The sequence below is a fragment of the Vipera ursinii genome (genome assembly GCF_947247035.1).
Source record: "Vipera ursinii genome assembly, contig: scaffold_344, whole genome shotgun sequence".
NCBI classification, from domain to species: domain Eukaryota; kingdom Metazoa; phylum Chordata; class Lepidosauria; order Squamata; family Viperidae; genus Vipera; species Vipera ursinii.
In genome coordinates, this window is record NW_028148208.1 from 1 (window position 1) to 26,200 (window position 26,200).

General features: G+C 50.5%; 2 protein-coding genes across 2 annotated transcripts; one reads left to right on the forward strand and one right to left on the reverse strand.

Moving 5' to 3' along the window:
• Positions 1 to 362: 362 nt before the first annotated feature.
• Positions 363 to 5,922, forward strand: LOC310650678 (meiotic recombination protein REC8 homolog). The gene is made up of 6 exons (XM_083380259.1): positions 363 to 770; positions 1,820 to 1,868; positions 2,127 to 2,187; positions 3,719 to 3,829; positions 4,867 to 4,973; positions 5,626 to 5,922. The coding sequence occupies exons 1-6, from the start codon at positions 651 to 653 to the stop codon at positions 5,715 to 5,717; spliced, it is 540 nt and encodes a 179-aa protein (XP_083236385.1). The 5' UTR covers positions 363 to 650; the 3' UTR covers positions 5,718 to 5,922.
• Positions 5,923 to 9,497: 3,575 nt separating this feature from the next.
• Positions 9,498 to 22,985, reverse strand: LOC310650679 (importin-4-like; the record flags this gene model as incomplete). Its single annotated transcript, XM_083380260.1, has 10 exons — positions 9,498 to 11,097; positions 12,739 to 12,808; positions 15,370 to 15,474; positions 16,657 to 16,789; positions 17,556 to 17,764; positions 19,302 to 19,427; positions 20,920 to 20,967; positions 21,514 to 21,707; positions 22,694 to 22,799; positions 22,905 to 22,985. Coding segments are annotated over 10 exons (1,203 nt in total), but the record flags the coding sequence as incomplete, so codon positions are not given.
• Positions 22,986 to 26,200: the final 3,215 nt, after the last annotated feature.

Sequence of the window (26,200 nt, forward strand, 5' to 3'; positions counted from 1 at the left end):
CTGAACTATAGAACAAAATGTGCCGGGTCACAACTTCGTTTCGGGTCATTCGACACGGTGCGAACGAGCACCACAAACGAGGCCCCAGCCGGGATGAAAAATGAACGCCACTTTTAATTTCTCCAAGCCCGGTTCGGGAACGGGGTTTTGATTTCTGGTTAGCGCCGTCGATAGAATCACACACACACACACACACACACAAAAAGTAACACAGGTGGTCCTCGACTTTCAGCATTTTGTTTAGCGACCGTTGGAAGTTAAGGCACTGGGAAAAGTGAATGAGGACTGTTTTTCACCATTACAATTGTGGCAGCCGGTCACAAGTTGGATGCTTAGCAACTGGCGTGTGTTTATGACGGTGGCAGGGGGTCACGTGGATCCCCTTTGGCAGGCTCCTGACACGCCAAGTCCATGGAGGGAACCAGATTCATTTAACAACCGTGTCGCTAACTTAGGAACCGCACTGACTCACTTAACCACTGCGGCGAGAAACGTGGTAACATGGGGCAAAACTCACTTGATAAACGTCCTCGCTTCACCATGGAAAAATCGGGGCTGGGTTGCGGTCGTTAAGTCGAGGACTGCCTATAAAGCGGTGCCTCTGCCCTATTACCCCACCCAAGCTGCTTTTTTTCCTTGGCTAAGGATGGATGCATCCCACTCTCCGTGGATTATGGGACCGCTGTGCCAACATCCAGCAGGTGATTTATGCCAAACGACGAGCTGTGGAGCAGGAAGAGCGGAGAGCCGAAGTGCCCAGTGAGCTGGAGGTAACAATTCCCACTCAAAATCTCTCCGCAACCGACCGATGGGACACTTTAAGACACTGGGCCTCAATTTGAAGATGGGGGGACTTTGGTGATTGGCCCAAAGTCACCCACCTGGCTTTCATGCCTGAGGCAGGACTAGAACTCACCGTCTCCTGGTGAGTGGCCCAAAGTCACACAGCCGGCTTTCATGCCTGAGGCGGGACTAGAACTCACCGTCTCCTGGTGATTGGCCCAAAGTCACCCTCCTGGCTTTCATGCCTGAGGCAGGACTAGAATTCACCGTCTCCTGGTGATTGGTCCAGATTCAGCCAATGGGCTTTCCTGCCTGAGGCGGGACTAGAACTCACCGTCTCCTGGTGATTGGCCCAAAGTCACCCTCCTGGCTTTCATGCCTGAGGCAGGACTAGAATTCACCATCTCCTGGTGATTGGTCCAGATTCAGCCAATGGGCTTTCCTGCCTGAGGCGGGACTAGAACTCACCGTCTCCTGGTGATTGGCCCAAAGTCACCCACCTGGCTTTCATGCCTGAGGCAGGACTAGAATTCACCGTCTCCTGGTGATTGGTCCAGATTCAGCCAATGGGCTTTCCTGCCTGAGGTGGGACTAGAACTCACCGTCTCCTGGTGATTGGCCCAAAGTCACCCACCTGGCTTTCATGCCTGAGGCAGGACTAGAATTCACCGTCTCCTGGTGATTGGTCCAGATTCAGCCAACGGGCTTTCATGCCTAAGGCAGGACTGCAACTCACCATCTCCTGGTGATTGGCCCAGTTACCCACCTGACTCTCATGCCTAAGGCAAAACTACAACTCACAACCCCCGGTTTCTAGGCCAGCATCTTAAAAACAATTACACATAAGGATAATCCCGCACCCAGCTTTTTTTTCCCTTTTTCTTTTTGTGCTTCCGCTCGGCTGGAAGGCCGACTAACGTCGGAGCCGATCGGCCGATGGCTTCTCTTTTTGCTTGTGATCCCACCTCTTGGGTCCTTTGCGCCTTTGGCTGGCAATTAACTCCTCGGCTTCGGCCTCCTCCCTTTCCTTCCGCAGGAGCTGCGGGCGGCTGAGGAACCCAGCGGGCCCCCCGTGGGCTCCTCAGGTGAGTCCCGAGTCCTCCGGGGATTCTGGGACACGGACCTCTTAACCCTCCGAAAGTGGGGGTGAGGGAACCCTGGAGCCTTCTGGACCAGGGGCCTTCCGACTCGGCTGCTTTTAAGACTTGTGGACTTCAATTCCCAGAATTCCTCAGCCAGCAGGGCTGGCTGAGGAATTCTGGAAGTTGAAGTCCACAAGTCTTAAAAGCAGCCGAGTCGGAAGGCCCAGCCTGTTCTTGATGGAGTCTCGGTCTCCCTTGCAGAAATATCCCTCGAGACGACCGAGGAAGAAGCGCGGCCAAGCTTGGTGATATCTGAAGAGAGGTAAAGGTTTATTTATTTATTTATTTATTTATTTCGATTTATATACCGCCCTTTTCCCGAGGGACTCAGGGCGGTTTACAGGGCAAATTAAAACAGTACAGTATATACAGGTTAAAATTAAATTAAATTAAATAGCCCCCCCAAAAATTAAAAATTAAAACCTTAACCCAAAACCCTCATGCCTGCCCCCCCCCCACATAAACACCAAAAAAATGGGGTCTCTCTGGGGTGGGGAAGCAAACCTTCGGGGTGTCTTTTTTTGGTCAAATTTAAAAAAAAACCACTTTTGAGACTTTGGGAGAAGTGCAGAGAAGAGCAACTAAGGTGATTTAAAGGCCCGGAGACTAAAAAATAGAACAGTTGCGGGATTTGGGAATGGCCCGGTCTAGAGAAAAGAAGAACTTCGGGGTGTAATAATAATAATAATAATAATAATAATAATAATAATAATAATAATAATAATAATAATAATAATAATAATAATAATAATAATATAATGATGATGATGATGATGATGATGATGATGATGAAGAGGAAGAAGAAGAAGAAGAAGAAGAAGAAGAAGAAGAAGAAGAAGAAGAAGAAGAAGAAGAAGAAGAAGAAGAAGAAGAAGTTGGAAGGGACCTTGGAGGTCATCTAGTCCAACCCCCTGCTCAGGCAGGAAACCCTCTACCCTTTCAGACAAAATGGCTGTCCAGTCTCTTCTTAAAAACTTCCAGTGTTGGAGTATTCACATCTTCTGGAGGCAGGTTGTTAATAATAAAAATAAAGTCGGAAGGGACCTTGGAGGTCATCTAGTCCAACCCCCTGCTCAGGCAGGAAACTCTCTACCCCTTTCAGATAAAATGGCTGTCCAGTCTCTTCTTCCAGTGTTGGAGCATTCACCGCTTCTGGAGGCAGGTGGTTCCACTGGTTAATTGTGTGTGTGTGTGTGTGTGTGTGTGTGTGTGTGTGTGATGATAGCGGTATTCCAGTATTTGGGGGGGCTGCCACCAAGAAGAGGGGGGTCAAATTATTCTCCAAAGCACCAGAAGGCAGGACAAGAAGCAACGGGCGGAAAGTGACGGAGGAGAGAAGCAAGCCAGAAGGAAGGAAAAACTTCCTGACAGGGAGGACAATTTACCAGCGGAACAGCCGGCCACCAGAAATAATAATAATAATAATAATAATAATAATAATAATAATAATAATAATAATAATAATAATAATAATAATAATAATAATAATAATAATAATAATAATAATATTATTATTAATTTGTATACTGCCCTTCTCCCGGAGGACTCAGGGCAGTGAACAGGGCAATGCATATTAAAAAACAAGATACAAAAATTAAAAACGATTAAACAAGTTGCGGGGGCTTCTTCCCTGCTGGCGGCTTTGAAGAAGAGAGCGGACAGCCCCTCCTCTGAAATGCGGTGGGGCTTTCCTGCCTGAGCAAGGGGGTTGGACTAGAGGACCTCCCGGGGTCCCTTCCTGCTCTATCCTGATCCGATGGATCGGACTCTCTTCCTTTCCTCTATCCCAACAGGATCTTCCTGGAGCCGGAAAATGGGGTCTTACCGGCGCTGCTGGAACTGCCTGAAATAAGTTTTGAGTTGCCGCTGGAGAAGGACGTGCTCACCTTGGGCTACGTCCGCAGGTGAGGGGACCCTCACCCCTCACCCCTCGCCCCGGGGAAGGCCTCCCAAAGTGCTTTCCCCCCCCCCACCTTCTGCTCCAAGAGAGCTGCTTCTTTTAAAAATGGGGGGGGAAGAGCTTTCTTCTCCCAGGAGGAAGCTGCTGAGGGGGTCTAGGAAGGGGTGGGAGAGGGATGGTGGAGGAATTCCTCCCTCCCTCCCTCCCTCTTTTCCCTTCCTTGCTTCCCTTTTTACCTCCCTCCCTCTTCCTCTCCCCTCCCTCCCTCCCTCCGTTCCTTCCTTCCTCCCTTCTTCTTTGTCGCTTCCCTTTTACCTCCCTCCCTCCCTTCCTCCCCCTCCCTCCCTCTCCCTCCATTCCTTCCTTCCTCCCTTCATAGCTTCCCTTTTACCTTCCTCCCTTTTCCTCCCTCCCCTCCCCCTCTTCCTTTCTCCTGCTCCTTTCTTTCTTCCCTCATCCTTTCCCTCCCTCCCTCTATTCCTTCCCTCCCCCTTCCCTTCATTGCTTCCCTTTTACCTCCCTCCCTTCCCTCCCCCTCCTCTTCCTTTCTCCTCCTGCTCTTTCCTTCCTTCCACCCCTCCCATCCTCTCCCTCCATTCCTTCCTTCCTTCCCTCCCCCTCCCTCTTTCTCCCCCTCTCTCCCTCCATTCCTTCCTTCCTTCCTTCTTCCCTTCATAGCTTCCCTTTTACCTTCCTCCCTTCCCTCCCCCTCCTCTTCCTTTCTCCTCCTGCTCTTTCCTTCCTTCCACCCCTCCTATCCTCTCCCTCCATTCCTTCCTTCCCTCCTTCCCTCCCTTTCATTGCTTCCCTTTTACCTTCCTCCCCTCCCCCTCTCCCTCCATTCCTTCTTCCCTCCCTCCCTTCCCCTTCCCTTTTACCTTCCTCCCTCCTCTTCCCTCCCCTCCCCCTCCTCTTCCTGCTCCCTTCCTCCCTCCCTCTTTTTTCTCTTTGTCCTCCCCCTCCCCCTCTTCTGCCCCAAGGCCCCAACCCCCCCCTCCCTTGGCAGGAGGGCTGAGGTCTCCCCTGACTTTTGCCTGGCAGGTTGGTGGCAGCCAAGCTGGAACAGCTGGAAGAGGTCGGTTTCGATCAGCTGGTGCCCCTCTCGTCTTCCCGCGCCGTGGCCAGCCGTTTCTTCTACCTGTGCCTGGGTGCGTAATTCCCCGCCATTCCCACCGTTGAGGGTTGCTTGCTTCAACCTCGTCTATGCCTCATCGATGCCGTTCCTTTATTCTCCCCCCCACCCCACCCCACCCGGGCCACCCCCACTCCCCACTTTGCAAGTTACAAGAAAGCAATCTTCTAGTCCATCAGAGGCATCTGCGCCCTGCAGCCCTGCAGCGCAAGGGCTGGGAATCGAGTGTGGCCTTATCCCATTCCCCACTGCCCTCTTGCCGACACAGGTCAAGCCTTTTGCTCGGAGGTGAACGCTACGACAATCTTATTAAAAAAAAACAAAACACAGGCGGTCCTGGACGCCCGAACCTAATTCAGCTCGGACGTAAAGTCCGGCTGGTCATTAAGTGGGCTCACGACTTTACAACTGTTACTTGAATCGCTAGGGTCCTTAAGCGAGGAAATTGTGCTCCTGAGTTCCCCTCCCCCTAAAAAGCAGGCCGGTTGCTGAGCACCTTAAATGCGATCAGGTAACCGGGGGTGGGTGGGTGGGAGGAGAAGCTGTTGTAACTTCAAATCTGGGTTGTAAGTAGCCCTGGGAAAGACTTGTCGTAACTTTGAACAGCCGGTCGTAACTTTGAACAGCCGGTCGTTGAGGTCTCCCTCTGTGTCTTTCCTCTTGCCTAGTTCTTGCGGCGGCTCAGATCCTGTGCTTGGAACAAAAGGAGGCTTACGGCCAGATCACCATAAAGCCAGGAGCGCGTTTCTCGCGCAGCTAGCGGATCCGGCCAGTGGATCTTGGCTAGCTCGTCAACGAGGGAGCGGCGCCCCCCCCCCCCACACAAACCCAGCTGCCTTCTTGGTGAAGATTCAAGCCTTGCCGAGAAGACCGGTTTGAGGTTTCAGGTGAAATTGTGGACGAAGCCAAATGTATTTTCAGATTCTGGTTCTTTGCGTTCCCTCCCCTTCTTTTTGTAAATAAATCTGTTGGGTTTTAAATTGCGAGCGGAGATTTGTCGTTTTGAATTTCCAGCGTTTGAGGGCTTTGTGCACCTCGTCGACCCCAATGCGGGCGGAATCTTTTTGCCTGTATCAGCCCAAACTAGGGCCATCCGCAGGCGGCGGTCGCAACTAACACAATCGTTTGCATTTCTATTTGCCATCCGAATTATATAAATTGAAATTGACAAATTTAACTTTTTAAGGTGCTAACACACAGAAACCGGGTAGTGGCGAGTTTTAAACCCATCTAAGTTATCAAAGCCAGATGGGTGACTTTGGGCCAATTCCCAGGGGACGGTGAGTTCTAGTCCCGCTTTAGAATGAAAGCCATTTGGGTGACTTTGGGCCAATCCCTAGGAGACGGTGAGTTCTAGTCCCGCTTTAGAATGAAAGCCATTTGGGTGACTTTGGGCTAATCCCCAGGAGACGGTGAGTTCTAGTCCCGCTTTAGAATGAAAGCCATTTGGGTGACTTTGGGCTAATCCCCAGGAGACGGTGAGTTCTAGTCCCGCTTTAGAATGAAAGCCATTTGGGTGACTTTGGGCCAATCCCTAGGAGACGGTGAGTTCTAGTCCCGCTTTAGAATGAAAGCCATTTGGGTGACTTTGGGCCAATCCCTAGGAGACGGTGAGTTCTAGTCCCGCTTTAGAATGAAAGCCATTTGGGTGACTTTGGGCTAATCCCCAGGAGACGGTGAGTTCTAGTCCCGCTTTAGAATGAAAGCCATTTGGGTGACTTTGGGCTAATCCCCAGGAGACGGTGAGTTCTAGTCCCGCTTTAGAATGAAAGCCATTTGGGTGACTTTGGGCCAATCCCTAGGAGACGGTGAGTTCTAGTCCCGCTTTAGAATGAAAGCCATTTGGGTGACTTTGGGCTAATCCCCAGGAGACGGTGAGTTCTAGTCCCGCTTTAGAATGAAAGCCATTTGGGTGACTTTGGGCTAATCCCCAGGAGACGGTGAGTTCTAGTCCCGCTTTAGAATGAAAGCCATTTGGGTGACTTTGGGCCAATCCCTAGGAGACGGTGAGTTCTAGTCCCGCTTTAGAATGAAAGCCATTTGGGTGACTTTGGGCCAATCCCTAGGAGACGGTGAGTTCTAGTCCCGCTTTAGAATGAAAGCCATTTGGGTGACTTTGGGCTAATCCCCAGGAGACGGTGAGTTCTAGTCCCGCTTTAGAATGAAAGCCATTTGGGTGACTTTGGGCCAATCCCTAGGAGACGGTGAGTTCTAGTCCCGCTTTAGAATGAAAGCCATTTGGGTGACTTTGGGCTAATCCCCAGGAGATGGTGAGTTCTAGTCCCGCTTTAGAATGAAAGCCATTTGGGTGACTTTGGGCCAATCCCTAGGAGACGGTGAGTTCTAGTCCCGCTTTAGAATGAAAGCCATTTGGGTGACTTTGGGCTAATCCCCAGGAGACGGTGAGTTCTAGTCCCGCTTTAGAATGAAAGCCATTTGGGTGACTTTGGGCCAATCCCTAGGAGACGGTGAGTTCTAGTCCCGCTTTAGAATGAAAGCCATTTGGGTGACTTTGGGCTAATCCCCAGGAGACGGTGAGTTCTAGTCCCGCTTTAGAATGAAAGCCATTTGGGTGACTTTGGGCCAATCCCCAGGGGACGGTGAGTTCTAGTCCCGCTTTAGAATGAAAGCCATTTGGGTGACTTTGGGCTAATCCCCAGGAGACGGTGAGTTCTAGTCCCGCTTTAGAATGAAAGCCATTTGGGTGACTTTGGGCCAATCCCTAGGAGACGGTGAGTTCTAGTTTTGCCCTAGGCATGAAAGCCATTTGGGTGACTTTGGGCCAATCACCAGGGGACGGTGAGTTCTAGTCCCGCTTTAGAATGAAAGCCATTTGGGTGACTTTGGGCCAATCCCTAGGAGACGGTGAGTTCTAGTTTCGCCCTAGGCATGAAAGCCATTTGGGTGACTTTGGGCCAATCACCAGGAGACGGTGAGTTCTAGTCCCACTTTAGAATGAAAGCCATTTGGGTGACTTTGGGCCAATCCCCAGGAGACGGTGAGTTCTAGTTTCGCCAGTCATGAAAGCCATTTGGGTGACTTTGGGCCAATCCCTAGGAGACGGTGAGTTCTAGTCCCACTTTAGAATGAAAGCCATTTGGGTGACTTTGGGCCAATCCCCAGGAGACGGTGAGTTCTAGTCCCGCTTTAGAATGAAAGCCATTTGGGTGACTTTGGGCCAATCACCAGGAGACGGTGAGTTCTAGTTTCGCCAGTCATGAAAGCCATTTGGGTGACTTTGGGCCAATCCCTAGGAGACGGTGAGTTCTAGTTTCGCCCTAGGCATGAAAGCCAGCTGGGTGACTTTGGGCCAATCCCTAGGAGACGGTGAGTTCTAGTCCCACTTTAGAATGAAAGCCATTTGGGTGACTTTGGGCCAATCCCCAGGAGACGGTGAGTTCTAGTCCCGCTTTAGAATGAAAGCCATTTGGGTGACTTTGGGCCAATTACCAGGACACGGTGAGTCCTAGTCCTGCCTTAGATATGTGCAAGCCGGCTGGGTGACTTTGGGCTAATCGCCAGGAGACGGTGAGTTCTAATCTCGCCTTTGAAGACACGAAAGCCAGCTGGGTGACTTGAGGTCGGTCAGTGTCCTTCTCAGCTCAACCCACCTGACAGGGTTGTTGTGGGGAAAACAGGAGGAAATAGGCATGTTAGCCCCCTTGGATTATTATTTATAAACTTAATAAAGGCGAGAGAAAAGCCTATCCAAAAATACACAGCAAAGTCTGACCTTTTGTTAGCCTTTGTGAGAGCAATTTCAGTCGGCTGAGACTTGATTTAACTGTTCTAGACTTCTTTGTAGATTTTTCTAACTAACACAGGGGTCTTCAAACTTGGCCCTTGGATGACTTGTGGACTTCAACTCCCAGAATTCCTCAGCCAACTAGACCAGGGGGTCTTCAAACTTGGAGAAGCCCTTTGCAAGGATCATCCCAGTTGGTAAAACTATAAAAAAAATATTGCAGTAATGGAAGATCTTTGTTATTGGGATTTGTGATTCACCATGGGTTGTGAATTCAGCCCACTGTGGTGGTTTATGGTGTGAACCTCGGTGAAACAAACTATGGCTTAGTGTGATGCACCAACCCGGCTTCCTTGTCTGTGCTGAAGCTAAGACCATTTGAATGGAGATGCTTGATTGGCAGGGATGCAAGTACCGTACAACTCTAGGCCGTGGAAGCTGGCTTGATCCGTAAGCCATTGTTAAACAGGGGCTTAATGTCCAGGCAAAGCAGGCCGAGGACTCTTTCTAAGGCAGGGTCTTCAAACTTGGCCCTTTGATGACTTGTGGACTTCAACTCCCAGTGTTCCTCAGCCAGCCTGGCCTGAGGAATTCTGGGCATTGAAGTCCACAAGTCATCCAAGGGCCAAGTTTGAAGACTCCTGCTCTATCTAACACACGCAATTTGGCTGCCTTTCCGCTCACATTTTAATCTGGCAAGACCGTCTGCTGTGGGTGGTTGAGAAAGGGGAATTATTTAGGCGAGGCATCTTAACAAACGTGCAAAAACCTTCGGGGAAGCCACTTTTCAGAGAAACAAGCTTTTTAATTTTATTACAAGGTACTGCATAACTTTTAATCTTTTCTTCCCCCCCACCCCCCAATAAAGAAAGGCCAAACCAGAAAGTTCAAATCTTAAATACCAACAACCAACAACAACAACAACAACGGCAGAGCTGATTTACGACGCCGCTGCTTTGTGGCAGGAATCCAGCTTAGGGGGACAAAATAATAATAATAATAATAATAACCGTAGAAAACCACTTTTAGCAAAAATAACAACTTCGCGAACTTTGCGCGCATCAAGTCTGGCCCCTTGCAAAACAACGCGGGGCGGTCAAGGTCCAAGAAAACTTTGCCCGGAGCGATGCCGAAAGTCAAACACGGACAAACTCTCCGGCTTTTTTTTTTTTTGGCAACAGGCACACACACGCAAACACACAAAATCAACAGAATAATAGTTGTGATAACTGTAAAAAAAAAAGAAAAAGAAAAAAGAAAGAAACTGCTATTCACAACAAGGCAAAGTGGTTTGATTGGGCACCGGCTAAGAACATGCAGCTGCGGTGGGTCTGGCACCGAGAACGGTTTGTGTTCTTGCATCGGGGTGCGAGCGCCCGCTAGTGCTGACACAGAACGAAACGGATCAAACCGGATCTTCAACCACACCAGCAGGCCACACTTTGGAAGCCGCCAGCAAACCAATGTGTGTGTTGACAACTTTGCAAGTCACACACACACACACACACACACACAAACAAAAATCTTAACGTTGGTCTTCCCGGAACGGCAAACGAGTTACCACTTCTGGCAGGCTTGCTTGTTTTGGCCTAAAGTGCATTTTTTGAAAACCACAGATGTTTGAACAAAAGTGAATTCCCTCGATGGTATTTAAAACAAAAAAACAAAAAAAAAAAATCCAACCGCAAATCTCACCGCCTGGCGGATTTATTCTCCAGGTGAGTTAAAAAGAAACTTCCTTTGGAAGTAAAAACAGGTCGTCTGCGGGTTCACCCCCCCCCCACTAGGCTCACAAACTTTTGGCGCAAACAGTCCGATGAAAAACTGCAAAAAAAAAAAAGAGGAAATCCAGATGTTTCAAATTGCCTTAGCGGCGTTGTTGAGCCGTCGTTTTGCAACCAGCCTCGGGAATATACGGAGGAGCGGGATTTTTACGGCCCCAGAAAATGAAAATGAGAAAAAGGAGGAAGAGGAGAAGGAGGAGGAGGAAGAAGAAAGAGCTTAAGGGTGGAAAAGATATCAAACAATAGCTTGATTTCTCCTCTCTCCCCCCCCCCCCCATGGAACACAAACACGGAACGCCGGAGTTTGCGTTTGGATCCGGTTGAAAGGCTGAAAGTGGTGCTGGGGTCAGAAAAAAAAAAAGAATGATGGACCGGTCCTGGTCTGCAAAGAAGAACGTGGGGCTTCGCGCAACGCCGCTGGCTGGCGATGGCCTCGAAAGTCCTCGGAAGCCGGGACGAGAGCGCCGCTTCCTGGCCGTCTCAAGCGGAGCCGATGGCCGCGTGGATCAAGGTGCCGGCTTCCGGTGGGTTTGCCAGGAGGGCCGTTTGAAACTCGGCGGGGCATCGGGCCGAGAGGCTGCCCAGGAGCGTAAGCAGGAGACTCCTGGCTTCTGCAGAGGACCGAAAATTCCCCGTTTTAAGGACCTTCCTTGCCACCGTCGTTCAGCGAATCGCCGCAGTCGTTAAGCTGGAGACACGGATGTTAAGGGCATCCGGCTTTCCCCCACCCACCCACCATGGATTTTGTTTGTCGGAAGGTCGCAAAAGGGGATCGCGTGACCCGCGGGGACGCTGCAACCGTCGTAAATGCGAGTCAGTTGCCAGGCATTTGAGTTTTGATCGTCTGACCATGGGGGGGGGGGAAGGGATGCCGCTACGCTTGTGAAGTGTGAAAGCTGGTCCTAAAGTCTCTTTTTTTTCAGTGCCGTCGTAACTCTGAACGGGCGCTAAAAGAACCTTTTGTAAGTTGAGGACTACTGATATATTTTCTCCCCGTTAGCACTAAGAGAGATTTACTCGGACCATCGGATGTTGTCGGAGGAGAGCTGTGTTTGTCTGAGGGTCTCCAACCCTGTCAACATTTAAAGACTTGTGGACTTCATCTCCCAGAATTCCCCAGCCGGCCAGCCGTCACAGCCTAACAGCTGCAGTGGTCCGCTTAACAACTGTGGCACGAAAGGTCTCAAAATGGGGCAAAATTCGCTTAATAAATGTTTCCCTTAGCGACAAAAAATTGCGTCCCCATTATGTTCATAGGTCAAGGACTGCCTGTAATGTATAGCCAGTGGAACCACCTGCCTCCAGAGGTGGTGAATGCTCCAACACTGGAAGGTTTTAAGAAGAGACTGGACAGCCATTTGTCTGAAATGGTATAGGCTTTCCTGCCTGAGCAGGGGGTTGGACTAGATGACCTTCAAGGTCCCTTCCAACTCTGTTATTCTATTCTATTCTATCCCATAATTCTATTCCATTCCATTGCATCCCATTACATATTTTCTATTCTATTCTATTCTATTCTATTCTATTCTATTCTATTCTATTCTATTATTCTATTATATTCTATTATCACACAATTCTATTCTATCACATAATTCTATTCTATCCTATCCCATAATCCTATTCTATTCTATTCTATTCCATCCCATTCTTTTCTGTATTTCTATTCTGTTCTGTTCTATTCTATTCTGTATTTTATTCTATTCTATTCTATCCCATAATTCTATTCTATTCTATTGTGTTCTATTCTATTCTATCCTATCCCATAATTCCATCCCATTCCATTCTTTTCTGTATTTCTGTTCTGTTCTATTCTGTATTTTATTCTATTCTATTCTATCTCATAATTCTATTCTATCCTATCCTATCCTATCCTATCCTATCCTATCCTATTTCTGTATTTCTATTCTGTTCTAATCTATTCTATATTCTATTCTATTCTATCCTATCCTATCCCATAATTCTATTCTATTCTATTCTATTCTATTCTATTCTATTCTATTCTATTCTATTCTATTCTATTCTATTCTATTCTATTCTATCCTATCCCATAATTCCATCCCATCCCATTCTTTTCTGTATTTCTATTCTGTTCTGTTCCGTTCCATTCCGATGTGGGCCCAAATCCAGCTGGATTCAGCCCAGCTGCCTCCTTCAGTGCCCACCATCCAGAGAGAGACACTCCGTAAGAGGAGGAAATACAGATGGATCGGCTGCCGTGACAGAGAAACGCTGCCCACTCTGAAGGGACATACCTGTTGGCAGATTTTTGCAACCCAGGACGGAGCCACTGCTTCGAACGATCTCCGGAATCTGTTGCAATACCTTTGCGGGGAGAAAAAAAAAACACACCACAAAACTGCATTACAGGTAGTTCTCAACTTACAACTATTCGTTTAACGGCGGTTGGAAGTTACAGCAGCCCTGGAAAAAACTGGCTGTTTTTCCACACGGCCACTGCAGATCACTGGCTCATATTTATGACGGTCGCAGAGTGCCGGATATTATGTGGTCCTCTTTTTCCGACCTTCGGACACAAGCAACGTTAATGGGGGAAGCCGGATTCATTTTAACAACCGGGTTACTAACTTAACAACCGCAGTCAATTGCCTGAACAGCTGTGGCCAGAAAGATGTTAAAATGGGACCGGACTGAGTTAACGACGGTCTTGCTTAGCAACCAAAATTCTGGGCTCAATTGCAGGTCTCTGAATTTTGATCACGTGACCACGGGGGAATGCTGCAACGGTTGTGAGTGTGAAAAATGGTCAGAAAAAAAAAATCACTTTTTTTTCAGCCCTGTTGTAACTTTGAACGGTCTCTAAACAAACTGCTATATACAGGAAGTCCTCGACCACTTGATAAATTAGACCACAACCTACTAATTGATAAGAAAGGAAAACGTGGGTTTGACAGCATCACCACCAGATGGATTCGTAGATGGCTGACCTGCCGTACTCGGCGTGTGGTCCTCAATGGAACCGCATCTACACGGAGGGAAGTGTGTAGTGGGGTGCCCCAGGGCTCTGTTCTGGGCCCAGTGCTCTTCAACATCCTCATCAACGATTTGGACGAGGGGATAGATGGGGAACTCATCAAATGTGCAGAGGACACCAAACTAGCAGGAATAGCCAACACCCCAGAAGACAGGCTTAAGATACAGGAGGATCTGGGCAGACTCGAACACTGGGCCCTATCTTTTCTTTTTTTTTAATTCCATTTATATCCTGCCCTTCTCCGAAGACTCAGGGCGGCTTTACAAACTTAGCAGTAGCCTTCATTCTATGTATATGCCTGCTTATTAGGGCTTTCACACACACACCCAAGCGGCATTATTATTACAAAGTCAGCTTATCGCCCCCAACAATCTGGGTCCTCATTTTACCTACCTCGGAAGGATGGAAGGCTGAGTCAACCTTGAGCCTGGTGGGATGCGAACCTGCACTAATTGCAGGCAGCTGGTGTTACTTAAGGAGGCATTAGCCCACTCCTCCACCAAGGCTCATTTCTATCTAACAAAATGAAATTCAATGGTGAAAAAAGTAAGGTTCTACATTTAGGCAAGAAAAACCAAATGCACAGGAATAGTACAGGGGGTACCTTGCTCAATAGTAGTTAAGTGTGAGAGGGATCTTGGAGTCCTAGTGGACCATCCCTTAATTAGGAGCCAGCCATGTCCGGCAGCTGCCAAAAAAGCCAACACAGTGCTGGGCTGTATTAACGGGGGGATAGAATCAAGATCACGTGAAGTGTTACTACCACTTTACAAGGCCTTGGTAAGGCCACACTTGGAACACTGCATCCAGTTTTGGTCACCACGATGTAAAAAAGATTTTGAGACTCTAAAAAAAAGAGTGCGGAGAAGAGCAACAAAGAGGATCAGGGGACTGGAGGCTAAAGCATACCTTGTTTCCCCGAAAGTAAGGCCTACACCAACAATAAGCCCTAGCTTGATTTTTTTGGGTGGGTCTAATATAAGCCCTACTCCAAAAATAAGCCGTAGTTTTGAGGCAAGGCATGCACCTAAAAATCAAGCTAGGGCGGGGGTGGGAGTGTGGAGCTGCCCCACCTGCCCTGCACCCACTTACCTCGCACCCAGGCCTCTCCTTGCCAGCCCACTTCTTCTTCTGAGGCCTCTTCTGCAGCCAGGCCTGTTTTTCTCAGTCACGGGCCTTTCTGAAGCTCGGTACTCGGCTGCTTAGGCCTTCTGGAAAGGCTTGACTGTAAAACGCAGGCCCGAATGCAGCTGCAGAACTTTGGCCCCAGAAGAAGTGGACCGGTTAGGTGAGGCGCCGGAGGTGAGGTGAAGCCTACCCTGAAAATAAGACCTGGTGCCTCTTTTGGAGGCAAAAAATAAAATAAAATAAGACCCGGTTTTACTTTTAGGGAAACAGTATAAGGAACGGTTGCTGGAATTGGGTATGTCTAAATGAAGAGAAGGATGAGGGGTGACATGATGGCAGTGTTCCAATATTTCAGGGGTTGCCCCAAAGAAGAGGGAGTCAAGCTATCCTCCAAATCACCTGAAGGCAGGACAAGAAGAAACGGATGGAAACTAACTCAGGAGAGAAGCAACGTAGAACTAAGGAGAAATTTCCTGACAGTGAGAACAATTAACCAGTGGAACTACCTGCCTTCAGAAGTTGTGAATGCTCCAACACCGGAAGTTTTCACTTAGCAACCGTGGTGAGAAAAATCATAAAAATGGGGCAAAACTCACTTGGCAACTTTCTCACTTAGCCACAGAAATCCTGGGTTCAATTGCCGTCATACGTTGAGGACCTGCCTGAGTTTCAAGCTTCCTTTTCAAAGCACAGCTGAGATGACAAGCTAAGGTAAAACCAACCTGAGCGGAAGCCGATCCTTCCTGGCCGGACAGAGACTCACCTGTGACGGGTCATTTTGGTAAATAAACGTGATACAACGGTAGACCGTTTTGTATTCCTCAAAGTCCTCTCTCAGCGGCAGGGCGCGAAGCAGGACGGGGAAAACCTGTGGAGACGAAGCCGGAGGACAGTCAGCAACTGTCAAGAGTCAAGAGGTTCACAAGCCTGTAGGGTTCCTAACATGGTTTGGCGCCTTACCGAGCAAAAACACGACATTTCCTCAGGAGCCAAGCCAGGATTCTCCAAATTTGACAACTTTTCAGACTTGTGGACTTCAACTCCCAGAATTCCCCCAGCCAGCATGTTTAGTATTTCTTGGCTTAAATAAGAGGGCTAGTTTTGTCCAGTGGTTAAGGTGCAGGTCTAGAAACCAGGAGGTGATGAGTTCCAGTCCTGCCTTAGGCATGAAAGCCGGCTGGGTGTCTTTGGGCGAATCATCAGAAGCCTGGGAGATCTAGTTCCACCTTCAGCATGGAAGCCAGCTGAGTGACTTTCAAACAATCACCAGGAGACGGTGAGTTCTAGTCCTGCCTTATGCCTGAAAGCCGGCTGGGTGACCTTGGGCCAATCACCAGAAGACAGTGAGTTCTAGTCCCACCTTAGGCCTGAAAGCCAGGTGGATGTCTTTGGGCCAATCATCAGAATCTTGGGAGTTCCAGTTCCACCTAAGGCATGGAAGCCAGCTGACTGATTTTGAGTCAATTACCAGGAGACGGTGAGTTCTAGTCCCGCCTTAGGCGTGAACGCCTGCTGAGTGATTTCGGGCCAATCACCAGGAGACGGTGAGTTCTAGTCCTGCCTTAGGCCTGAACGCCGGCTGAGTGATTTGGGGCCAATCACCAGGAGACGTTGAGTTCTAGTCCCACCTTAGGCCTGAACGCTGGCTGGGTGATTTGGGGCCAATCACCAGGAGACGGTGAGTTCTAGTCCCGCCTTAGGCTTGAACGCCGGCTGGGTGATTTGGGGCCAATCACCAGGAGACGGTGAGTTCTAGTCCCACCTTAGGCCTCAATGGGTGATTTTGGGCCAGTCCCTCTTTCTCAACCTGACCCGCCTCACAGAGTAGCTTTTATGGGGAAAACAGGAGAAAGAAACCTGAGCTTCGCTTCCTGCCTTGAGTTATGTTTACAGTAATAAAAGCAGGATTTTAAAAAAAAAATCAGATAGATGATTCCACATTACTAGCCAGGATAAAAGGTTAACACCTGCCGTAGTTTCTCCCCATGGCAGTCGCCCTGCAGAGATTCCCCCTCCAGGCACACCCAAGACACACAAAATTGTGTCGTACCTGTTCAACGGGCATCCCGCCAGGGTTGGTCATCAGCATCCTTGCAACAGCCCCGCACACGTTGTCGGTCACGCGGTTGTTTCGCTCCTGGGCAATGAGGTTGGATAAAAGCGCCAGGATCTTAGGGTAGTGTCTGGCCAGGTTAAAAACAGGTTAAGGAAAGAAAATGGCGTGTGTTTGTTCTGTGTGTGTGTGTGTGTGTGTGTGTTTGTGCGTGTAGAGAAAGTATTCTTCTCTGCTCCTTCCCGGGACAATGAAATGAGCTGCAGTGTACAGCTAGTCCCCAACGTACGACCACAACGGAGCCCAAAATTTCTACTGCTAAGCCAGACTGTTCTTAAGTGAGTTTTGCCCCATTTGACCTTTCGTGCCGCCGTTGTTCAAGAGAATTCACTGCAGTTGTTAAGCGAGTCACACGGCTGCTAAGTGGCTCTGGCTTCCCCCCCACGACTTCGCTTGTGTCTGAAGGTCGCAAAAAAAAAAAAAAAAAAAAAGAGGGCGGTCGCGTGACACCCCTGGAAGACAGCCGTCGTCACAAATACGAGTCAGTTGCCGAGCGACCGAATTTTGATCACCTGACCGTGGGGGAAGGCCGCGACGGTCGTTAAGCGTGGAAAAACAAGTCATCAGTCACCTTCTTCAGTGCCGCTGCAACTCTGAACCGTCGCTAAATGAGGACTTAACAGAATCCTGGAGGTCCCGAGGTGTAAATCTCCCACCGTCTCTTTTTTTATGCCCCGATACGTGCTTTCTCAGCGTCTTCTTCTGTCCGTTATGCAGCTCCGGGCTAGGCCGTCTCTTATCTAACCGCTTCCTAAGGCGGGATCCCTTCCCGGTTTCCCAAGGCCATTCCCACCTACCATACCGGCAACCCCCGCGGTGGAAGGGAACAAGGATACTCGTACATGGCTTCTCTGCCGTGTTCCGCCAGGACCCCCAGCCCGAAGACGGCGTTGCTGCACACTTCCTGGTCCTCCTCCCGGGCCGCCGCCATCAGCAACGGCAGCAGGTGGGGGACGAACGAGCTGGAGGCCGCTCCCAGGCCCTGGACGGTCTCGGCAATGATGCCGACGGCGAAGGACTTGTCCGCGGTGGAAGAGGACGGTTTCTGCAAAAGAAGGCGGGAAGAGAAGAAGGGAAGGAGTTTGAGGGAGAGAAAGAGAGAGAGAGAAAAAACGTTGCTCCGAACGAGGAAGGGGCTTTTTCAAAAGGCGGCTGAGCTTTGGTTCCTCCTTGAAGAGGTTTCGCTTCCCGATCCAAGAAGCTTCCTTCCGTTCAGACAGAAGGATTTATATTCCTTTGCAGTCATCTGGTCGTCAGCGCTCTCTCTGAGAGCTCTTGGAAGCCACTTGGAGGCTTATCCCTGCCCTCGGGGTCGCCTGCAGATGGGCGCGGGGCATTTTTTGGGACCCCTCTTTCAAGCCAGTCCTTCCAACCCTCCGCCGTTCAGTCGGAACGGAAGAAGCCTCTTGGATGAGAAGCGAAAAGGCCTTCAAGGGGGGGGAGGAAACCAAGTCCAGCTGCCTTTCGAAGAAGCGCCTTTGGGAGGAACATGACCCGGATGCCTGAGCATCTCCCCCCATGCGAGGGAGGGCAGGGAACGAGGCTCTTCCTAGACTAGAGGGAGGCGAAGAGCAGCGAGCAAAGGGCGGGCTGGGGTTCCAAACCATCAGGATACTCTTTGGAGGAGTTAGGTCCTCTTAGGGAGGGAGGGAGGGAGATAGGAAAGGGAGGGAGGGAGGAAAAAGGAGAGAGGGAAGAAAATAGAAAAAGGGAAGGGAAAGGAGGGAGAGAGGAAGGAAGGGAGGGAGGGAAATAGCAAAGGAAAAAAGGGAGGGAGGAAAAAGGAGAGAGGGAAGAAAACAGAAAAAGGGAAGGGAAAGGAGGGAGAGAGGAAGGAAGGAAGATAAGGGAGGAAAGGAGATAGAAAAGGAAAGGAAGGGAAGGAGGGAGGAACAAAGGAGGGAAAGAAGGAAACAGAAAAGGGGAAGAGAAGGTAGGGAGCGAGGTAAAAAAAGAGGGGAGGGAGGGAGGGAGAGAGGGAGGGAGGGAGGGAGGAAGGAGAGGAAGGAAGGAGATAGAAAAGAAGAATTGAAGGAAGGGAGGGAGGGAGAGGAAGGAAGGGAGGAAGGAGGGAGATAGAAAAGAGGAAGGAAGGAAGGAAGGAAGGAAGGAAGGAAGGAAGGAAGGAAGGAAGGAAGGAAGGAAGGAAGGAAAGCCCCCAATTGCCACGAGTTGGTCTTGAAGAAGGACCCCAGAGTTATTGTGGGGAGGCACCGACGAACACAACGCACAAACGCACACCAGGCCTACTCGAGGCAGCCTAAAAAGTCGAAAAGCCTCCGTCTCCGGGAAGAGGGGGGGGGGGAAACAGCCAGGAAGCCACCAGCCTGGGATGCAAACTTTTCACGTTGTAAAAGTCGCTCCGAGTTGCCTGGCGCCGAGATGAGGGCGGGGTGGGGAGAAAAACAAACCAATTTACTCGAAAAGAAACGAAACGAAAAGAAACGAAAAGAAAAGAAAAAAGAAAAGAATAGAAAAGAAAAGAAAAGAAAAGAAAAGAAAAGAAAAGAAAGAAAAGAAAAAAAGAAAAGAAGAAAAAAAAGAAAAGAAAGAAAAGAAAAAAGAAACGAAAAGAAACTCACCATCTTGTTGATGAGCAGAGGCAAAAAGCCGGCAAAGTAGGGGGCGAAGGTCTCTCCTCCGGTGGCTTCGGCCAGGATGGGGATCATCTCCCCGGCGTACTCGATCAGCATGGAGTCGTATTCCGCCTGCTGGGGGAGAGAGAGAGAGGGCTGGGAAGGCGTGTCGCTCCTCGAACCCAGGACCCTGCCTCCCCTTCCCCCGAAGGTGGAGGCTCGCCCGTCCCCTTGGCGGCCGCCTTCGGGACGAGACCGACGGGCGATTGAGATCTGGACGCTCCATGGGGCACCGTCTCCCCAGGTAAGGAAAAGCTGGGCCCCCCCAAAACGCAGGGAGTCCCCAAACGTACGACCGCGGTCGACATTTCCGACGCTCAGTGGGACAGTTGTTTATTTAGCTGAGTTTTTGAACCTCTTTTACGACTTTCTTCGCCGTGTCCGTTCAGGGAATCACCGCAGTTGTTTTAAGTTAGCAACACGGTCGTTAAACGAATCCGGCTTCCCGCCACCCCCATCCCCCCAGACGTTGCTTGTTGGAAGGTCGCAAAAGGCCATCACGTGACTCCCCCCCCCGACCGTCATAAATACAGGTCGTCCTCAACTTACAAGCGGGTTTAGTGACCGTTCGAAGTTACGACGGCACTGGAAAAAGGGACTTGCGACCGTCTTTCACACTTACGACCGTCACAGGATCACCTGCGGTCAGAGGATCTAAATTCAGATAATTGGCAACCGACTTGTATTTACGACGGTCGCAGCGTCCCGGGGCGGGGGAGGGGGTCACGTGATCCCCTTTTGCGACTGTCTGACAAGCAAAGTCGACGGGGGAAGCCGGATTCGTTCAACGACCGGCTTACTAATTTAACAACTGCACTGATTCACTTAGCAAACGTGGCGAGAAAAATCTTAAAATGGGGCAAAACCCGCTTAGCGACAAAAAATCTGGGGCTCAATGGTGGTCGTAAGGTGAGGACTACCGTTAGGAATCGGTTGCCAAGCAGTCTGAATTTTGACCAAGGGGACGCCACGACGGGTCCTCATTGTGAAAACTGGTCAGAAGGCCCCTTGGTCAGTGCCGTCGTAAGTTGGAACAATCACTAAACGAAGACTGGGGAGGTCTTCAATCGTAGGTGGAAAAGGTTTATCCTGTCTTGCTTTTCCATCTAAAACTTCCACTGGAAGTTTTTAAGAAGAGACTGGACAGCCCTTTGTCTGAAGCGGTATAGGGTTTCCTGCCTGAGCAGGGGGTTGGACTAGATGACCTCCAAGGTCCCTTCCAACATTATTACTGTGATAAAATGGACTTTTTGGTAGATTTTTATCATTTAAATTCTGCCTTTCGGTCTCGCGAAGCTTAATCTTGATTTTTTTTGTTCTTTTTCTTTGCAAATGGCTATTAAACTACGGGGAGTCCTCGAGATACACCCGTAATGGAGTCTGCCCATTACGGTCATAGGTCTGAACGGAGGTGTGACCAGCTCAGTTTTTGAACTTTTTTTTCCTTTTCTTGGTGGTGTGGGAGTTGTGTGGGAGTTAAGCAAACACGGGGGCTGTGAAATGAACACTGCGGTCGTTCAACGAATCGCCGCGGTCATTAAACGGGATCCGAGGGGGGTCTTACTTCGTCACTGTCGTCCTCTTCCTCTTCCTCGTTGTCCTGGCAGGCGACCTGCGGAGGGGAAGGAAGAGAAAAGTCACTTTCACACAACGAAAGCAACTCTCCCGTTTGCCCGGAAAAATGCACGGAGTTGGGATCCGATGTCGTCCCCGACTTACGGCCGTAAGGGAACCCCCAATTTCTGTTGCTAAGCGAGGCAGTTAAGTCAGTTTGGGGCCCATTTTAGGACTTTCGCCCCCCCCCCCACTTCACGTTATTAAGCGAACCGCTGCCGGCGTGAGGTGAACTGTGCGGTCGTTAAGCGAATCCAGGTCTCCCCCCCCCCGCCGCAGACTCTGCTTTTCGGAAGGTCGCAAATGACTGCGACCGTCCTAAATACGAGTCGGTCGCCAAGGGCCTGAATTTTGATCCCTTGACTACCGCGGGGAGGCTGCGACGGTCCCGAAGCGTGAAACACACGGCCGTTAAGTCCCTTTTTCCAGCGCCGTCGTAACGTTGAGCGGTTACGAAAGGAAAGGTTGTAAAGTCGGGGACTGTTTGCGATCCGGTGGAGGGACGAGGAGGAGGAGGAGGAGGAGGAGGAGGAGGAAGACTCACTTTTTGTTCCAGTACCTCCCGCACCAGCCGGCAGAGCTCGGTCAGTTGGGCCGGCTCCGGCAGAGCCTCCTTCTTGCACTCCTTCACCACCTTGGCCAGGACCTCCAGCACCGCCATCACCACCTCGCGCTCGCGGTCCTCTTGCGCCCCCTTCAGGTAGACGGGCAGAAGGCTGGAGACCAGCTTCCGGAAGGCTGCGGGGGGGGGAGGGGGGAAAGGGGGGAGGAGGGAGAAGAGAGGAGAGAGGGGGGAGGAAGAAAGGATAGAGAAGGGAGGGAGGGAGGAGAGAAAAGGAAGAAAGGACAGAGAAGGGAGGGAAGGAGGGAGGGAAGGAGGAAGAAAGGATAGAGAAGGAAGGAGAGAGAAAAGGAAGAAAGGATCCAAAAGGATGGAGGAAAAGATAGAGAAGGGAGGGAGGGAGGGAAGAGAAGGAGGAGAAGTGAAAGGGAGGGGAGGGAGGAAGGAAGGGAGGAGAGGGAGGAAGGAAGGGGAGAGGAGAGGTGAGAGGGAGAGAGGGCGGGAAGGAGAGAGGGAAGGGAGGGAAGGAAGGAAGGAGAGGGAGGGAATGAGAAAGCAGGAAGAGGGAAGGTGGAAGGAAAGAGGGAAAGAAGGGAGGGAGGAGGGAATGAGGGAAGAAAGGGAGGGAAGGAAGGATGGAAGAGGAGAGAGAGGAAGGAAAGAAGGAAGGAAGGAAGGAAGGAAGGAAGGAAGGAAGGAAGGAAGGAAGGAAGGGGAGAGAAGGAGGAGAGGTGAGAGGGAGGGCGAGAGGAAGGAAGGGACGGAAGGAGGGAGGAAAAAGAAAGTGGGAAGGGAAGGAGGGAATGAGAAAGCAGGAAGAGAGGGAAGGTGGAAAGAGGGAAAGAAGGGAGGGAGGAGGGAATGGGAAGGAAGACAGCGAGGAAGGAAGGAAGGAAGGAAGGAAGGAAGGAAGGAAGGAAGGAAGGAAGGAAGGAAGGAAGGAAGGAAGGAGAGAAACAGAATGAAAATAACCCTCACTCGCTTAGGCCACAGAACTGCCTCTAAGTAGCTCACACCAACCAGGCCAGGTAGCTCTTTCCGGGCCCCCCCTTGGGACTCCCAGCCAAGGGCCGGGGACTCTCCTTCCCAGGCTGCCTCAATCCAGAGTGTCTGTGTCTGTGTGTGTGTGCGCCCCCCCTCCCCAACCCCGCCACCCGCTCACCCGCCACGTGCGACTCGGAGGGCTCCTCCTTGCACACCCGATGCAGCGAAACTGCAAACTGTCCCAGGGCTTCGAACGCCGCTTTCCGCACCCGGATGTGGGGACACTAGAAAAGGACAAGACGCCCCCATCCCCACGTTAGAGAGAGAGATCAGAACACACACACACACACGCACGCACGCACACACACACACCGAAGCCCCCCACCCACCTGCCTTTGCACCGGGCACGGTGACCCCGACTTTAGCCAAAGCGAGGTCAGAGCAGCCGACACAATGCGGAGCTTCAGAACCTGGGAAAACTCGGGCAGAGGAGATCCAAAGCCCGGTTCAACCGGGTCCGCAGCTCCCCCCTCCCCAAATTTTCTGCAGCCCCCTCCCCAAAATACGACACCCTACCCAGAGCTAAAAGCTCCCCGCTCCCCCTCATTTCTGGCTGAAGCAAAGTAATATATATATACAGCAGCGACGATTCTTCACAAGGCTGTAAAACTATACGGGTAGTCCTCGACACACGATTAAGAACGGAGTCTGTTCGTTACGTCGTCGCGGTCGTAAAAGGGGACGGGCACAGCTCGCTTTCTGGACTGGGGTAGGTAGTCCTTGACGTACGGCCCAAATGGAACCTATTTATTATGGTTTTAGGACGACAGCGGTCATAACGTGGGGCTGTTCGCACAGCTGACCTGATTTAATAATAATAATAAAGTTGGAAGGGACCTTGGAGGTCATCTAGTCCAACCCCCTGCTCAGGCAGGAAGCCCTGTACCGCTTCAGACAAAGGGCTGTCCAGTCTCTTCAAAACCTCCAGTGTTGGGGCATTCAAAGCTTCTGGTGGCCAGCTGTTCCACTGGTTAATTGTTCTAACTGTCAGGAAATTTCTCCTTAATTCCAGGTTGTTTCTCTCCTTGACGAGTTTCCATCCGTTGCTTCTTGTCCTTCCCTCTTGTGCTTTGGAGAATAGCTTGACTCCCTCTTCTTTGGGGCAGCCCCTGAGATACTGGAAGACCGCGATCATGTGTCCCCTAGTCCTTCTCTTCATTAAAGTAGACACCATCCCCAAATCCTGCAAGTATTCTTCATCTATTTGAACCTCCCGTCCCCTGATCCTCTTTGTTGCTCTTCTCTGCACTCTTTCCAGAGTCTCGGCATCTTTTTGACATGTTTTGACAATGTTTTTTGCAGCAGTCCTAAAGAGCAAACCCAGCGGTCATTAAGCGAATTCAGGGCTTGCGATGGGTACAGTTTGGGGCAAGAAACGGAAGTCAGGGCCGGTGTTTTTTTTTTTAAAACGTGGCCATCTTGCCGAGCGCCCAAACTTTTGCTTACGTGACTGGGGGAGGAGGCAGGGGAGAGGGGCGACCGTCGGAACTACGAATCCAGACCCGACGTTCCCCCTTTTTTCCCCCCGGGTCCATCGTAATTCCGAACGGTCACTAAGTGGCCAGTCGTACGTTGAGGACTACCTGGAAAGTCCCTAAGCGGAGGGGTGCCTTGCACGCGTTCAGGTTTTCTTCAGGAATCGTCTTCCCAAGGACCCCTCCCACCCCAGACCCCCCCTCCCTCTTATGAACGAAGCTTTATTGTCAAAGTATAACCATCTATACCAGGGGTCGGCAACCTCGGCTCTTTTATGACTCGTGGACTTCAACTCCCAGAATTCCTGAGCCAGCTATGCTGAGGGGAAAGGGAGAGGTTTCCAAGCTGAGCCATGTTGGCTCAGGAATTCTGGGAGTTGAAGTTCATGAGTCATGAAGGGAGCCACAGTTCCCCCATGCTGGCTCAGGAATTCTGGGAGTTGAAGTCCACGAGTCATAAAAGAGCCGAGGTTGCCGACCCCTGATCTATACATTGAGATTGGCTGAGCCTCTCTTCGTGCCCCCCCCCCAGCACAACTCACAGTGACACAAACCCTCCATCTTATTATCTCTCCCTCCCTCCCACCCTCTCTCTCTCACACACACACACACACACACACACACACACACACACACACACACACACACAGGTCGGTGTCGGTCCAGTCTTACCAGCAGTAACTGGGACACTTCCTGGAATGAGGTCTCGATGTAAGGCAGGAAGGACACACTGAGAAAGAGAAAGAGAGGAAGGAAGGAAGGAAGGAAGGAAGGAAGGAAGGAAGGAAGGAAGGAAGGAAGGAAGGAAGGAAATGAAAAGGAAGGAAATGGGAAAGGAGGAAGGGAAAGGAGGAAGGGAGGTAGAAGAAGGAAGGAAGAAAGATAGAGGAAGGAAGGAAGGAAGGAAGGAAATGGGAAAGGAGGAAGGGAAGGGAAGGAAACAAGCAAGCAAAAGGAGGGAAGAAAAGTAAAGGAAGAAAGGAAAGAAAGTAGAAGGAAGGAAGATAGAGGAAGGAAGGAAGGTAGGAAATGAAAAGGAAGGAAATGGGAAAGGAGGAAGGGAAAGGAGGAAGGTAGGTAGAAGAAGGAAGGAAGGAAGGCAGAGGAAGGAAGGAAATGGGAAAGGAGGAAGGGAAGGGAAGGGAAGGAAGGAAACAACCAAGCAAGCAAAAGGAGGGAAGGAAAGTAAAGGAAGGAAGGAAAGTAGAAGGAAGGAAGGAAGGAAGGAAGGAAGGAAGGAAGGAAGGAAGGAAGGAAGGAAGAAAGAAAGATAGAGGAAGGAAGGAAGGTAGGAAATGAAAAGGAAGGAAATGGGAAAGGAGGAAGGGAAGGGAAGGGAGGAAACAAGCAAGCAAAAGGAGGGAAGGAAAGTAAAGGAAGGAAGGAAGGAAGGAAGGAAGGAAGGAAGATAGAGGAAGGAAGGAAGGTAGGAAATAAAAGGAAGGAAAAGGGAAAGGAGGAAGGGAGGTAGAAGAAGGAAGGAAGGAAGGGAGGGAGGAAGGAAGGAAGGAAGGAAAAATGAAGAATTTCTGGAGCAAATCAGCTCTTTCCCAGCTGTTCTCCCCAGATGCAGCTTTCCCCCTTTACTGTATTCCCCCTCTCCCACCCATTCTCTGGGGGTGAAAAAATGAAAAAGGGGGCTTGGCGTCACATCAAATCATCACAAAACGTCCCCCTGCCGCCCTCTGCACAGTTGCCAGGCTGTCTTCAGCCCCCCACGCCCCCCCCAGCCCAAATTGGCCCTTCCCCCACTCTCAGGGGGTCCAGGTGGCCCCAAAGAAGGGGAGGCAGTTCGGTGTGGGGGTGAAGGTGACGGCTTGGAAACCAGGAGACGGTGAGTTCTAGTCCCACCTTAGGCACAAAACCCAGCTGGGTGACTCTGAGCCGATCACCAGGAGACGGTGAGTTCTAGTTTCGCCTAAAAAGCCGGCTGGGTGACTTTGGGCCAATCACCAGGAGACAGTGAGTTCTAGTCCCACCTTAGGCACAAAACCCAGCTGGGTGACTTTGGGCCAATCACCAGGAGACGGTGAGTTCTAGTTTCGCCTAAGGCATGAAACTAGGCGGTTTCACAAGGCGGTGAGTTCTAGTCCCGCCTGAGGCAGAAAGCCCAGCTGGGTGACTTTGGGCCGATCACCAGGAGACGGGGA